The 17,558-nt window shown below is 33.3% G+C and overlaps 1 protein-coding gene and 1 long non-coding RNA gene across 2 annotated transcripts in view; both read right to left on the bottom strand.

Annotated features, from left to right (window-relative positions):
• Positions 1 to 8,807: 8,807 nt before the first annotated feature.
• Positions 8,808 to 9,490, bottom strand: LOC111089328. The gene is made up of 2 exons (XR_002613593.1): positions 9,437 to 9,490; positions 8,808 to 9,224 (listed from the first exon to the last, which is right to left on the bottom strand). It is a non-coding gene; the product is annotated as an uncharacterized LOC111089328 (long non-coding RNA).
• Positions 9,491 to 10,282: 792 nt separating this feature from the next.
• Positions 10,283 to 17,558, bottom strand: part of LOC106473128 (otopetrin-2-like) — a gene marked incomplete at its 5' end in the record, with an annotated part of 18,223 nt that continues 10,947 nt past the window's right edge. Inside the window, one exon of the mRNA XM_022401623.1 lies at positions 10,283 to 11,329. Coding sequence (XP_022257331.1) covers positions 10,341 to 11,329 — 989 coding nt within the window. The remainder of the gene's footprint in view (positions 11,330 to 17,558) is intronic.

Genomic DNA, 17,558 nt, shown 5'->3' with positions numbered 1-17,558 from the left:
TATATCAATTCATGTGAATATGACTGTCAAATTTCATTTTTTCTGAAAAGGTGGTGTTTATTTACTTGTGACTACGCTGTGTAGAAACTGTGAATATCTACCTGGTATGGCATAAGCAAGTGTAAATTTTATGAAAGGGTGAACGGTATTCAAGAACTCATGGAAACTAAAAAGAGACTGTAAATTAATGTTCCACACTCCATATACTTCATCTATGAACTTGTAACAGATTGATGAGCCAATATTCCCACCTGTTTTCCAAGAATTAAGTGCTTTCAGTTCAAGTATATCAAGTATATTACAGCTAAGACTACTGCTACTCTATTCCCGATAGCTATTTCTCTGATTTGTTTATAAAATTCTCCGTTAAATCTTACATAGCCATTATTTAGCACAAACCTCAGGGCTCTTTCTAACCAATCTGTTGAAATATTTAAACGTTCTAAGTCATCTCTGTTTTCTCTAATCATAGTCATAACACAATCTATCCCTTCTTCAGTTGGGATACTAGGATATAACTGAACAACGTCCATCGTAAACAGAATAGAACTATCATTAATAAGGTGTGAGTTATTACTTAACTGTTCAAGAAAATGATATGTGCTGTCGATATGAGCAGGGACTAAGTCCAATAACGGATGCAGCAGTTTATCTAAAACCCGCGATATACTTTCTGTCGGAGATCTGCAAGTAGAGCTATGGGTCGAAGGGGTAAACCAGACTTATGATGTTTAGGACGGCCGTATAATTCATGGCCTCGACTGTTATATGGTTTTAGACCATTCACTAGCTACATAAATACCTTTCTTTAATTCATTTAAAATGATTCTATTTTTACTTTCAAGTGTTTTAGTAGGATCTTTTTTTAATTTTAAATAGTTATCATCATTTGATAAATGAGAAGAAATCTTTCGCTTATAACTATTCTTCTCTAAACCACAAATCTTTTACTTTATCAGATTCTTAAACTAAAATGTCGGTCTTACCTTTTAATTTATACAGAGCTTTCGTCTCATGAAAATATAAATTAGGTTTCATTGTGTGATTATGAAATTTCCCTAAGATACTTGACACCTTTTTGAAAGTTCTGTTCTTTCACTTCTGGTGTCTTAGGATGATCAAAAGGTGAGTTCGAAGATGGGTTAACAGATGGTTGATGGTAAATCTCTACTACTTCCATCTTGGTTTTGTAAATAATGCTTTTCTCGTTGTCGTATTTTGTGGAAAGTTTGCTGTAACGATGATAAAATATCTAATTCTATATAATCATCTAGTCTAGTTGGAATTGTAAAATTCGGTTCTCGACTGAGTAATGATTTAGTTCTATCATCTAAGTTAATGTCATCTTCCACGGTTATATTACTTTCTTTGAGAGATTCACATTCATCTGATCTAGTTTCGTTGATGTAACTATATGAGTATTTAAATTCGATAACGAGGAACCCACTTTGAGACTAATAATGGCTGGAGACGGCTTGAATGGGAAATGAAGAAAAACTTTAATATAAGTTTAACATAACAGCAAATGTACAACGTTTCGACAAGGTTTTGATGATGACCTGATGATGACAAAACCTTGTCGAAACGTTGTACATTTGCTGTTATGTTAAACTTATATTAAAGTTTTTCTTCATTACCCATTCAAGCCGTCTCCAGCCATTATATGAGTATTTATTAACTAAGGTTTCAAACTTACGTTTCAGAGTTTGTTTCTCTTTCTTATTTCTCTAACCTGCTAATAACATCACTTTGGTCTTTAATCCAGTTCTTAAAGTCCACATTCCGAACGTTTTTGATCAAATTAAATATCCTATCACAAATTTTGTCGTGTTTGTATTTCTTTTTAAACATGCAGCTAATGAGGTCATTTGTCAAACAACATCAAATATTTTCTAATCTATTGGGCGTTATCTTAAAAGATTTCCGGTAACTATTTGATCGTATTCCTTAGACCTTCTGGAATTAAGTAATATCTCGTACAATCAAGGAGAAAACCTAACTGTGATTTAGTCCTAGTACGTTTAACGAGTGTTGTAGAAAAACGATACTTGCGTTACGATGGATGTAAGGGTTTTTCTTCCAAGATCCATTAAAAGCATTGTTATCAACACATCTTTTAAGAGATGTGTAGGTACTTGACATAAAATGTGTTTTTGATAGATGCTTGCAAGTTTCCTGAGGAATTGAAAACGATTTTATATATTTCAAGGATATTTAGTTGTTCCCTTCTGAAAGGCTTTTTCTGATGGACTGGGCTTTCTTTGCTAACTAGAAACGTATTGTAGAACAACCTTGAAATCCGATTCATTACTTGACATAATACAAAAATGCATCCTTATTCCATACGAGTTTTAAAGTAACACCATTTGGCAAGAACTTATTTTGCTAAAAGATGTACTGTCTAAATGGCTGACCATATAGACAGTTTGACTACCTTGGGTACCTATGTATCAGTCTTTGGTTCCATTGTATATCTCCATCTTTAAATTCGAGATCGTCAAAACTAGAAGCTGTGTCCTTTACCCAAATGAATTCTCTTGACTTCTCCATTATAAATAATTAGTGTTTCTATGTACGTTCTATAAACATAAAGATTGTGAGATGAAGAAATGAGTTTGCCATTCAGATGTATGTCAGTTGGAGGAAATAGAGAATGAAAAACTGATTGATGGAAGCAGACTTATTCAAATATTTTTCTATGTTTAATACTCTTTGCTTTTACATGTATTATATATATTATTGTACTAGATCTATGTATTCATCTCCTGATCCTGATATACAAAATTTGGTTGGTCCACAGTCAGTCACCAATGACAGAGGATATTATTCTATCCACTGACCCTCCTTAATCACTGTATGTGACAGGGTTTTTCAAGAAGTAGGAGGAACATAATTACTTGTCAAAAATGTCAAGGCTTATTCTCTGTCTCTTGATTTTAATGATTTTGAATTCAAGGCCTTTGCATCACTTCTTTTCATTAGGTATAGCAATCTGTTTGACATCTCGAGTCAAGTTTTGAATTTCTTCTTTTGCACCTTGTTTTCCCAGCATCAACCTTGTGACATCTGATGCTAAATTTATACCTGATTTAAACTGCTTGTTTTCCTAAAGCTAATGCTTCTTTTTGTCGGAAAAGATATGGCTAAATAAAACAGGTTGCTCGTGACTTCGTTGTCAATGACTACCTGCAAAATGTGGCAAGTTTTAAACGAGGACTTATAAACATTTCAGTGATCACGTATCTGTCACAATATTTAACAATAACAGTTTGTATCAGTGGCAAATGTGCATTACTGACAATATTAGGTTTACCATATCTGATTTTACATAGAGTGAATAAAATCCACTATGCATATTAACAGTATGTGGAGCTATAGTGGGCCCTGATATCATATGATCAATCTCAAATTCGAGTAGTAGAGATAATACGGGATCAAATAAAACAGAGAATCCCTCTTTCACATTTACTTTTCTGGTGAATGAATCATAGCTACATACGGGATTCATGAAGTAATTCTTCTAATTCATTTATTATTCTAAATAAATCCTCAGGCTCCTTGTAATAACCCAGTCTAATATAAATGATTTTATTGTGAGCTTCAGATCCAGGAAAGAAGGCTATCCATCCTGTACCATCAGGTAAATTATGTCAACTATGTGGATGCTGTAGCTCAGCCAAGACCACTTCCCACGAGCTTCCGAGGTTAATATATTTCGGAATATGTGTGATATAATTCATCAAAGAATTGCTGTAAAAATAATTCTATGAACTATTGCTAGGTAACATCACGCACAACTGAATGCCGAATAATGAGTAATTGAATTATACATAACATTTTATGATGGCACTCAGTTCAGATCAGTTTGAGGAATCCAGCTATTAAACTTATTGTTATAGTGACTTAAGTTGGGTAGATCTACTAAATCAATCTGCATCAATATAAGAAAAGAGAACTTGTTTTTTGAAAATTTATATCTTACAGGCTTGTGTAGAGTTTATGTATCTTGATGCCTTAAGTATTTGCTGATGTGTGTCAACGTGTTATCTAAACATGTATGGGTTGTTCTATTTAAAAATAAGAAAGGAGTGACACTTGTAAAAGCCTTCAAGCAAATTATAAAAGAAGGTCGAAAACATTTTAAACTTCAAACCGATGCTGCAACAGAATGTACTAATCAACTGTTTCAAAGAACAGAATATTCACTTCTTTACTCCGCATAATGAAACAAGGACATCTATTGTTGAAAGTCTTAATCATATTTTTAATACTAAAATGTGGCCCTATTTTACTCATCATGGAACATACAAGTACATCACAATGTTGAAACTTTAATTAGTTTCTATAATAGTTCATATCATCGTAGTATTAAAATGATACTGATAGACATTAATCATTCTAATAAAAACGGTGTTGTAGAAAAATCTCTACATAATACCTACAAAAGTTAAATTTCGATTCCAAATGAGTTATTAGGTTGCAGTAGCATGACGCAATAATACAACAAGTGCCAATTCACAACAATTGAACTACACAACATACGTTTTGAAAACAGTTATGTAAACAAAACTATTGCTTTTACAAATAATTCAATTTAACACTCATACTATACTTAAACTATCCAACTCATAACACTCACATTAAACGTAAACTGTCATATATATTTAACAATGAGCCTATTTTCAAGATGAATATTTGCAATATTGTTTTATACTATATACAAAGTTTACTCATACAGTATGCATCAACATTTGCAGTCCCCTTGATGGCTTCAATGCAGAATTGGTAGTTCTGGAGGTACAACTCGCACTTCGATTTTACACCTTTGGATGTATGTATGAATGGTTTGTTGATGTCTAGCATTCTAAGGATTGGCGAGCTTCCTAACATGTTTTTGAACTATCGAGCTAGTTGACAGGTCTATTCCAGTCAGTTTCTGAGGTCTAACACGTACTGCTATGTATTCCTCACTTCTGACTATTTTACTCCTATCCACAGTTCTTTCAATATCTGCATCAGAACTTGTACTGTTCTTCAGTACAGTAATTCAAAGGGTGAAAATCCTGTACTCTCCTGTGGGAATTCTTAGTAGATAACTAATACTTCCTGCAGATACCTGTCCTAGTCACGTGGTCTTTCCTGCACGTTCTCAGCATGCTCTTCAAGACTCTGTTGACTCTCTCTCAAAGTCCACTACACCTGAGGTTGTATAGGGTTATAAAGAGTTGCCTAGTGCTGATGAGTCTACACACCTCTTGCATCAGTTTGGAGGTAAATTGAGTTCCCCTATCATTCAAAACTTATTTTGGAAAGCCTAACCTGCAGAACACTTCCGAGATAGCTTCTGTTACTTTCTTTGTTTCTATCTTTGAAAATGCTATATATTCTGGGTAAGGTGTTGCATAGTCAACTACTGTCAACACATACCAGTTTTTCTTGTCAGATACAAGTGCTTGTGGTTTGATCAAGTCCACAACTACTTTGATGAATGGCCCGGCTATGAGAGGCATCTCACCAAGTAGCAGCTTGGCTACCTTCACTGTAGGTATTGTTTTTGGCAGCTGTCACATGACCAGATGAATCTGGTAACATCTCTAAGAACCTCTGGTTAATGGAAGTTGCTGGTGATTCTGTCTGCCTTCTTCTTCACTTCTAGGTGTCCTCCCCCAAAGGAATCATGAGCCAACTTCATCACTTGAGTCTGGTATTCTGTTGGTATTATGATCCGTTTAACATACCCAGTAGAACTGCTTTGATAGGTCAGGTTCAGCACTTCCTCCTGGTCCTTTATTCTGTATGACCCTTCCATTTTGTCTTGTGCTTTATTTTCTCCCAATATTTCAGCAGTGAAGGATCTTTCTTCTGTGCTTCCTCCAGTTCCCCTAGACCTCATGTGAGAATCATCTTTCGAGACTTGCATGGGTATGATGTCTTGCTTGCTTTTCTTTTCTTGAGTTTTTTGTGACTCCAGATGCCTCTTCAGTCTTCTTTTTGTCTTGTTCCTCCAAATCTCTACCGTGTGATATATTGCCAATCGCCAAATCATAGAGAGGCACCTTCATACACCTACCCTCAATGTTTCCTACATTGTATGGAATATCCACATTTATTATTACTATGAAGTATTTTCTTACTGTCCCATCAATCAACACACACAGATGTACCTTGCCTGTCATCTGGTCATCAGATTCTAGACTGATTCTCACTGCTGCAGATCTTAGGACTTTCACTTTCTTGTCCCCTACTTAGCCTTCATCTACTGGCATGCTGTGGTTTGTTGGCACTTGTTTGTTGTTTGTCACTAGTACTCTTGACTCATTTGCCAACTTGAGCTGACTACCAATCATGCATTATTTGATCATAGCGATAGCACTTCCTTCTAGTGGTGAATCTGATGAGTTGTTTTGATTCTGTTTCTTCGTGGTGACAGTCACTCTTCTCTTGTTTGTTGCCATCAACAACACTGTGGGTAGCTCCATCTGCTTTATGTTGAGATTTTTGCTGCTGCTTGTTAATGACAGACTTGCACTAACTTGCAATGTCCCCCATTTTATAACAAGCATAGCATCTCGTATATCATTTGGTGGCATCCTGCTTCTGGTCAGCCACACCTGGTCTCTACATTAACTGGTTATTCTTGGACTTGCCAGTTATACTCCTTCCATGGCCATCCTTATACTGATCTACTAGCTTGATCATCTAGTCCATATATTTTGGTGCTCTCTCCTTTAGGAACAGTGCCATGTTAGTGGAGCACGTGATCATGAACTGTTCATGCATTAGAAGATCTGCCAGTCCTTCAAACTGAGTCATGTGAGTCCATCATGTGAAGTATCACTGTAGACATGCCACAAACTGAAATACAGTTTGTCCAATTCAGGTAAACTTCCGGCATATACCTTCCTTGGTAAGTTCATAGCATTTCAGCAAGGCCACTTTTAGCTTGTTATAGTCCATGGCATCTCCTGAAGGTATGCCTGCATACATTTGTAGGCCTCTTCCTGTAAGAACAGGGCTGAGACAGACTGCCCAATAAGTTTGTCCAAGTTCTTACTTTAGGCGAATATTTCATACCTCTCCAAGAAAGCATCCATGTCATCTTTTTATTCATCAAGTTTCGCAAGCTTGGGTCAGCTGGCACTGACCCCACTGTCATTATTGAGTTCATCATTTTGTTGGGTGAGCTTGGGGATTTCAATATTTTGATCTCATTCTCTGTATTTCCAGACTTTCATCTCTCCCTTCTTTTCTTTCTTGGTTTTTGTTCTCTCTCTCTCTTTATTTCCAGTCTTACCTTTCACTCCTTTTCTTCTTCCTCAATTTGTATTCATATTTTCTCTTCTTCTCATCTCTGTTGGCACGTTTCTTTCTCTAGGTCTTGTTGCTGTTTAGCAAACTCTCATAGATTGCTATCTTTCAGGAAAGTCATTCACCCCTCTTTATTCACTTATCAACGTCAGTCGACATGGTTGTATAGCATGATTGTAATCTCTACAATATTTTCTCCACTACTATACCTGTGCATAAATAGGCCTACATTTCCCACAGTTCTTTATGTCTACAGCTGTTTACCACTGCAGATCCTGGCTGTATGGCCAATGTCAGGTTTTTATGTATATGTTTGGGCCAGATTAATTACAGTAGGTGTCTGTGACTTGTTGGCAATAAATTTCAACTATAAACAAACAGAACACAGCCCACTTGTTATAAAATAATATATATTAAAACAAGTCAAATTTATATACAAGTGTTTGTTACATTGTTGGTTACCACAGTTGTATCCAGAGCTTTACATAATTGTATCTTTTCATCAAAGTCCCCACAGGCTCGTTCAATTACTTAAGAAGAAAATTGACAAGATGAATCATTCTTCTCTACTCTGTTATTACAATATACTCTGTGATAATTACACTTTAAACATCGCCACTATATGCTCTTTATTGCCAAACTCACAATCACACAGTCTAGATCTATCTATCTCTCTACCTAACTGTGTCTTATTAGCTTGAACTACATTTTGTACGAGTATTTATAGATTAACCAAAGCCTAGAACTTTCTACACACTACAAGATCTTATGATGCAACAATACTCAATCAAAACAACGAGAAAAACGTAGAAGGTTCTAGTAACATGACGAAATAATACAAAAAAGCGCCAATTTTTAACACTTAAACTACGTAAAGTACGATTTGAAAACAGTTAAGTAAACAAATCTGCGATAAACTATCTCTTCTAAAAATAAGTAAATTTAACACTCACTCTATACTTAAACTATCTAAATTATAACACTCACATTAAATTTAAAGAGTCGTGTTTATTTAACAAGGTGTTAGTGCTGAACTAAGTCCAGTTATATAACATTGTTAATTATTAGAGATGAATTAATTCCAATTAAGTAACATTGTTAGTTATTAATGCTGAATTAACTTAAATTATGTCACATTGTTAGTTATTAGTGGTAAATTAACTCAAGTTATACTACACTGCTAGCTAATAGTGGCGAGTATAACTTTAGTTATATAACATTGCTAGCAATTAGTGGTGAATTAACTACAGTTATACGATATTGTTACGAAACTAAATATTTGATTTTCCCACATATGGTTTTATATTAAAAAAAGTGTTTAATAACAATAAAAAAATTAACTATCCTCTAACTTAACACGTTGAGCTTAACTAGTACGTAGGTTAGAAACTATTTGAAAATATTGATACCTGGTTATCCAAATTTATGTTTACAGATTATCACTAAAAAACAAACATCTAATTTCAATAATATGTAAAAACGTATAACAACAACGTCCACAGAATGCATAAAAAACTTTATTAATATCAAACATTTCAACCTGTGTCTTTCTCAAGGATAAAATATCTACTGTTATTTGTTTAGTGATTCTGTGATAGTTAAAGAAAACAAACCGGTAAAACAATAAAATATACATACAAATAAGGTAAATTATAATAGAAAAACAACTCTGTTATTCTAATTACTCTGATATACCTAGAATTTATTTATACTTTGATCATAATAAAGAATAAGTTTCATCATTAGTTCTGATCCTATGATTACCTTTGTACAAAGGAACATTGCTATAATAACTATAAATCCGGGGATTTAGCTCATGTAATGAGAGAAAGATTAATAACACTCATCACATGTGCTGATCCTGCGATTAATTTGTACTAAAGAGCATTATTATAACAACTAAAATCCCCAGGAACCTGTTCTATGGTGAGAGAAAGGTCAATAACACTCACCGTATCTTTCGATATTGTGATTACCTCTGTACTAAAGGACATTATAATAACAACTAAAATCCCCAGGAACCTATTCTATAGTGAGAGAAAGGTTAATAACACTCACCGTATCTTTCGATACTGTTCTTTAGTACAAATGTAATTACATTATTATAACAACTAAAATCCCCAGGAACCTATTCTATAGTGAGAGAAAGGTTAATAACACTCACCGTATCTTTCGATACTGTTCTTTAGTACAAATGTAATTACATTGCTATAACAACTAAAAATCCGGGGAGTTAACTTGTTTAGTGAGAGACAGGTTAATAACATTTATTATATGTTTGTACAATAGAACATTTCTATAACAACTAAAAATCCGGGGAGTTAACTTGTTTAGTGAGAGACAGGTTAATATCATTTACTATATGTTTGTACAATAGAACATTTCTATAACAACTAAAAATCCGGGGAGTTAACTTGTTTAGTGAGAGACAGGTTAATAACATTTACTATATGTTTGTACAATAGAACATTTCTATAACAACTAAAAATCCGGGGAGTTAACTTGTTTAGTGAGAGACAGGTTAATAACATTTACTATATGTTTGTACAATAGAACATTTCTATAACAACTGAATATTCCAGGAACTAGCCTGTATAGTGAGAAAAAAGTTATATCTTCAGCACGAATTTGTCTTTGTTACACAATTAAAATGGACTGTTTGTAAAGTGAAATTGGGTTTTGTTACAAAATAGTAATATAGAATAAACAAGCCAAAAAAAGGATATAAGCAGATTCTAGAAATATAGAATATCGAAATCCAGTAAGTAATTCTGAGAAAAAATTATATAAAAGTATTTAAGATTTCCAGTAAATTAATGAATGTATTAAAAATGTTATAAACAATGTATAATACTCTAGGTACTGTTTATTATAATTATGCTATATTGTGTCATTCCACAGCATTGAAATGTCAGGTAGTACTGGCAGAAATTTGAACATGGCCTCATCAGATTAATGACTCAAAACTACAATCGTCTTTTGTCAGTTTTAGTATTTAATATAAAACAAGACATGCAGTATAACTTCAATAATTATACCAATTCAGAACGCACTTTATAACTGCGTTTCCAGATATCGCAAAGACAAACAGTAGAATGGAAGCGAAAGAAAATGGTCAAGGGAGTCGTCACATGGGTGATTACTGTCCATGCCCAAAAGCCATAAAAATGCATCTGAACAGGATTGGAATCTCCTCTACGAGTTTCCAAAGTGTTGATAGACCACATAGCAAAATTACAGACGAGGAGAAAAGTCACCATCTCCCGCCCTGGTTTTCTTTCCATTTGATCACTGTTTCTACAATAGCGACGAGAAGCTTCCAGGATGAATATTGTCTGTAGCGTAGCTTGGATGAGACAGGCTATAGCTGTAAGCAAGACTAATACAGTGTTTTGGTCCATCGTGAAATGACCACCAATTATACTAAACATGGTAAACACGTAAAGTCCGCTCTGTGCCACAATCAGCAGAATGTTGTCAAGTTCTATATTTCTGTAGGGATTGTATCTTAGCTCCTTCACTTGTGCAAGGGCTACAACTACTGCTACTGAAGTCAAAATATATAGTGCAAGTTCAAAGATATGAGCTTCCATGACAGCTAAATTTTTGTACCATTCTTTATTGATGAGTACAAAGAAAAGAATTAAGCTGATGATTGCCAAAACCAAAACAATAATACCAGTAAAGAGGCCTTTATTGGCATTGGTGCAATCTACTGTGTAGTGATGACGATGTCGCGTGAAAAATGGTCCATTATTAGTATTGTCGACATTGTTCTGGGCCTTACCAATGTTTTTCCACATAACGTATAAGATGGCGGCACAGATCAAACTGTACTCGATGGTACAAGGAAAGAGAAATGGGCTAGCATCTTGCACAAGTTCTCCCATGATGTTAGACCGACGACATTCATGACTAATGTATATACCTTGTTCGACTGATCTCTCTACCCGCTCATGATGAAGAGTTTGTCGCCTATTGGAGATCGTGTGGCTGTCGGTCACGTCTTGGTAGTTGTCAGCTATATAAAATTGGAAATACTGTAAATTAAAAATAGCTTCACTAAAATATGTAAAAGTAAAAGAAAGAATGTTTGTAATGAATATTATTAATGATGTATTGAAATATAAGAATATTGATAATATTGCTTAGAAAAATAAAAAAATAGCAAAATTAATGTTTTCGTTAATTTGAAGAACAGAAAATGCATTTGAAGTAAAATGGAAATTTTAATAGATATTAAATTCAGTTGAATCGTTACAGATATAAATGTGGGTACTTCTTTAATAAGTAAGTTATTTCAATACAGTTTATCAGCGACTAATTTAAAAATTAAATTTTCCAAGCGCTTACAACTGGCTAACACATAAAAAGGAGCAGTAACACGAAAATGGTTTTATAATATCTAAATAGCGGCGACAAAACGAGCCGTAGAGGAGTAAAAGTCAAATCAAGTGAAAGAGAAGTTCTGTCAGAAAAATGTTAGAAAATGTGAAGTTAGCCATCGTGGGAGTGAATAGTCTTAACAGTTGATATGTTAAAGTTAGATTAGCAGTATGATGGAGATAAGGTGAATAATTTGTCTTGTCAAAGGGTGTTCTAAACTAATTGAACCCGCCTGTGTGGACATTGACGGAAAGAAGACAATTATTGGAAGTTCGGGATACAACTGGGGTAACCCACAAGGCAACGTAAGTGTATCATTCACTGATACTATTGTGATAAAAGTAGATAAAATTTGTTTGGCTTGTCAACTGGATTCTAAAACAATTGAATTAGCCTAAGTGGACTTTTGACAACAAGAAGAGAACTGTATAGTGTTTAAGATACACCTGTGATCTCCATATTGTAAAGAAGTTTTGTACATACGTTTATCTTGTTTTGAATATATTATTTTATAACAAGTGGAGTGCATGCTATCTGTTTATTGTTCTAATTTATTGCCAACAAGTCAAAGACACCTACTGTAGAAGAATCCCTAACATCCATACATATACATATACCCAAAGTTCTGACAGATTCGAAGGTTGGTAATATTTAAGTTGTGACAAATATTAAAAGTAACAGGCTTAGACATTGATAATGACTACAATTAATAATCATTCAAAGTAAATGTTTTCAAATTTCAGAAAAAGTGTACCATATACAGTACAGTTTAACATGTAAAAAAACTTAGGTAATTTCAAAACGAAAAGAAAACATTACTGTTCTCCACAATGTGTTTAATAACTTAATTCATGGAGTTAGGAAAATACGTAGGTTAAATACAGAGATACCAAACCCTATAACCCGAGCGCTTTCGAAAGTTGGACCTTTCTTTTTCAGAGGCAAACTGTGAAAATTGTCATTTAATTTGTAAAACTGAAAACTATATTACTGTATGAGAAGAAACTAATATATACTAAGTTAGTCTAATATCTGTATATTCAAATGTTAAGTTCAAATACTTTGTAAGGTGAAAGAGTCCACAAAAGTTACACAAAGGATAAGGACGAGAAAATATAAAATACAAACTATGTATATTTAGCTATATAAGTAAAAACCGTGAAGTCAAAATTTACAATATTACTTTTAGTTAGCGTGATCCATACCTTATACATTTAGAGTTGGAATGTTTTATATTTACCTGAAAAACTGTCGTTTTGAAGACCGTGGAAGTTAAAATAGTGTATGTGTATAAACCATACATTATACTATGCATGTAGTCACACTGTAATACATAAGATGTTAATTCTGCATATCCTAACACTTTTTATGTTACTGTATAAATGGATATTGAAATTATAAAGTAGACAATCTTACTACAATGGACGTAGTATATATATATATGATCGAAATAATAAGTATGATGTCGCGCCACCTACTGAATAGCACCACAAACAATAATCCATAAATAATCCAATAATTCACACTTTGGGTATCCAAGTTTCAGACAATTAGAAATATAACTATGGTATGTGGAACAACTACTTCTTTATCACAGAACAAAGTTTTATATAAAAGTACTCTTCTCACAACAAGATTACGACTTTCACTAGGACTGTACATGAAGGTTTGATTATAACTTTATTGATGTAATTTGTAAACTTAGTGCAAGAAAACTGTTATTTCTTCAATAAAAGGTACCACTTTTAATATATAAAAACATTACAGTTTATATTATCGCAATCTGAACACTTTTCCCGTGCAGTACTTCCCAGAAAAATCCTTTTTTTAGAAAATGTTCACTTTTTCTAAATTAATTTCAATGAGTTATGAATACCGTGATTAGCAATTACCAGCACAAACAGCCGCCCATAGGGGGCGTTTCTGCCGCTAACATTAATGCAGAATTAATAGTATCAAACATTTTTGCATTCGAGGTCGTACCTTGGTGGATCAATGGTAAGTTTACAGACTTACAATGCTAAAAATCCGGGATTCGATTCCCTGCAATGGACATAACAGATAACCCAGTGTGACTTTGTTTTACAATGAACAAAGCATTCGGCTTATTTACAGACTAGGTCAGATCAAATATCTGGGTCACATCCTGGAAACATTCTATATGCTCTTCTTCCTGGAACCATCTTGCAATGCTCACTATCTAACCCTGGTAACACGCCTTGGTACACGCATCTATTACGTCATAGGCCGTGTGACCTCACAGCCTCAAACCATACCTGCTCGCTCACCTTCATGCCCTCAGGCGCTGTCACCTTTTGTGCAGTAAAGTGTTAGATATACTACTACATAAGACTGATAAATTTGCATAGATCTACTTTGATGTAGACTATATTTTTTATTTTTGAAGCATATGTATGGTTAAATAAATTTAAAGTGACTGGTCGAATGAATCGGTAGATAACGAACTCTGTACATTAGAAATTTGTGTTTCTACTCAGCATCAGACCACCTTATAATATAATCGGAATCTTTCTTGTTAAACACTACATTACTCTACAGCAATATTTATACACACATACTCACACACACATATATATATATAAAGTTATATGAGTATATGTACAACAAGTGATCTAGTCAAAAGAATTAAAAGAAATGATACAAGGCTGAAGGAAATATTATTAACTTAAGACATTATACAAGTATAGCAGCATAAGAACAAGGTGTCTATTAAAGTAATTCATACACGTATAGCAGCATAAGAACAAGGTGTCTATTAAAGTAATTCATACACGTATAGCAGCATAAGAACAAGGTGTCTATTAAAGTAATTCATACACGTATAGCAGCATAAGAACAAGGTGTCTATTAAAGTAATTCATACAGTATAGCAGCATAAGAACAAGGTGTCTATTAAAGTAAATACAAAATACTCTTTATTTTGCATTTTATGTAATGATGTATCATATTAATGATAAATTGACCATTTATTTGCGATTGTTCATTGTTTACTCCTTTATCATTTGTACGTTTTTATAAATATTTCCTATGCTGTACATATGTTTTTCGTATCGTAAATCTCTATTTCCTGTCATGACTGTTGATTTTTTAAATGGTTTTCTTAGGTTGTATCTTTAATATAAAGCAATATAGATGTAAATTTATGGAGTTCTAATTCATATTTATATTTGAGAGAGAGATAAATGTATGCAAAAAAACCATGTTCTGTTCTTCTTTCACAGTACCATTTTACGAATTCATGTTTTTTTAGCTTTTAGAGGATTTGGTGGCATAGCCAATCTACACATACCGCTTGAGATGAAGAGCAAATTAATACAGGGAGATTGAGGGGACATTACGCCTGTGCTACCTGTAATGAAACCTGAAGTTAATTATTCCAATAGTGAGTTGATTAGTACGATAATTACACCTCACCTACAAATAGAATTCAAAAAAGCATAAATGTGGATTTGATAAACCTCTCCTCCTTTCAGGCACGACAAAATTAAGCTAAAATATATGTTTGTTTTTTTCAAATTATGTTTCACTTGTTAAACTTTATACAGCAGTATTTAGTTATTAAAAACGAACATCTATGAACTGAGAAATCTTTGTCAATTTTGAATCAGTCATTATGACCAGATAGAAGCCATAATATAAAAGTTGTCAAAAGGAACATCATAACTATGATGAAACTTTGTAGAATGGACGGTTACTGTCTGTTGTAGAGACACAAGTGTAGTGTCTCTACAACAGGCAGTTGTCGTCCATTCTACAAAGTTTCATTATGAATACTCTGCTTAAACAATCTATCAAAGAACATCATAGCTATTTTATTTTTTAAGTAGTCTTTAGAGAAAAGAAATGATACCTTATCTAATAATATATATATGGAACAGAAACAACCGACTCAACAACATCTTTTATAATATAAATAAGTCCATTGCATTTCAATTTATCAAATTTCATTTGCTTATATAAATACATTACTTTGATTATCAACTTTATGCTTGCCAGATTGCGCCATAGAAATTTACTTTTTCGTCCATGAATCTACTACTCTAAACTGATAGAACATAATCTAAAAAAATAAAAGTTTCTATTTTATTTGAACGAAATAATATTGATTTCGAAAGACGTAAACAACATTAAATTGTTGTTATTGCTACAGATAATGTTAAAATATGCTTAAACAGCCATAAAGCTTTAAACAAGACTCAGCTTGTTTGTATCTAAGGCAAAAAATACGAAGAAAAAGTTAAATACATCAACATGTCTCTGCCACGCATTCCCAGCACAGCCAATTTTGATACCAGAAAAATGGAAAACAGTCTTTATCACAAGAAGGTATATTTACCAAATCCCATGTAAGTTGGTTGACATACACACGAATTTCACCTAAACCCCCAAATTGCGCTTTACTCACTGAAAAAGTGAGCAAAAGACAAAAATTCATAACTTGTCTATATCTCTGTTTGGAACTTGTAAATAGTATCTTCGTGCCAAATCCCATGTAAATTGATCAATATATGGCCGACTAATTGACTAAAACGCCAACATTATGATTTTTTTGTGAGCTCTGATCCCCCCCGAATGACTCAAAATGGCCAAATCCAATTTTTTGTATGTAACTGTGTTTAGCGCATGACAATTTTCAGGAGCCCAAAATATACATTTTTGAGTTGTTTCACCTCTGACCCCATAAAATGTTTAAAAATTAGTTAAGTTAAAAAAAAAGATGACTGGGTGTATTGGACCAAATTATAAACATATCAAGTTTGAAGTCAATCCTTAGAAAAATGAAGGGATGGCTGTGGACAGAAGTGTGTTTTACGAAGAGAAAAGAAGAAGAAGCAATAGAAAAACAATATGTCTCTCATAATTAAAAGTGGAACAAAACACGTATTCAGATGATAAGCTCTTGCACTAAGGTCCATTTAAAACTCAAAATTAAACGTAAACCTATGAGAAATTAAAAATCAGTAAAAATTCTTAGAAGACAATATATAAAACATCACTAACTAGGCTAGAGTGGTTAATAAAAAACTTCATAGAAAACAACATATAAAAGATCACTAACTAGACTAGTGTGGTTAATAATAAATATTCATAGAAGGCAACATATAACACATTAGTAACTAGGCCAGACGGGTTAATAATAAATATTAATAGAAGACAACATATAACACATTAGTAAGTAGACCGGGGGGGGGGGGGTTAATAATAAATATTCATAGAAGGCAACATATAACACATTAGTAACTAGGCCAGACGGGTTAATAATAAATATTAATAGAAGACAACATATAACATATTAGTAACTAGGCCAGACGGGTTAATAATAGATATTCATAGAAGGCAACATATAACACATTAGTAACTAGGCCAGACGGGTTAATAATAGATATTCATAGAAGGCAACATATAACACATTAGTAATTAGACCAGGGAGAGGTTAATAATAAATATTCATAGAAGGCAACATATAACACATTAGTAACTAGGCCAGGGGGGTTGATAATAAATATTCATAGAAGACAACACATAACCCGTTAGTAACTAGGCCAGGGGGTTAACAAGAAATATTTATAGAAGGCAACATATAACACATTAGTAACTAGGCCAGGGGGGTTAATAAGATAAACTCATAGAAGATAATATATAAAACAACAGTAACTGGGCTGATGGGGTCAATAAATGAAACTATTCAATTTATAATTAAGACTAAGTTACAAAAATATTTTTCTTCACGAATTAGTTATAATGGAGTTTATTAGTTGAAAAATTCTTGCAGGGAATCGTTTCAAAATGAATCATACTTGTAAAAGAAAAGAGATACCTCAAATTAAAATGCTTAGGTCATA

Source organism: Limulus polyphemus, unplaced genomic scaffold (genome assembly GCF_000517525.1).
Source record: "Limulus polyphemus unplaced genomic scaffold, Limulus_polyphemus-2.1.2 Scaffold5911, whole genome shotgun sequence".
Taxonomy (NCBI): Eukaryota; Metazoa; Arthropoda; class Merostomata; order Xiphosura; family Limulidae; genus Limulus; species Limulus polyphemus.
Note: the sequence above shows the minus strand (reverse complement) of the source record. Positions and strands in the feature narration are given on the sequence as shown.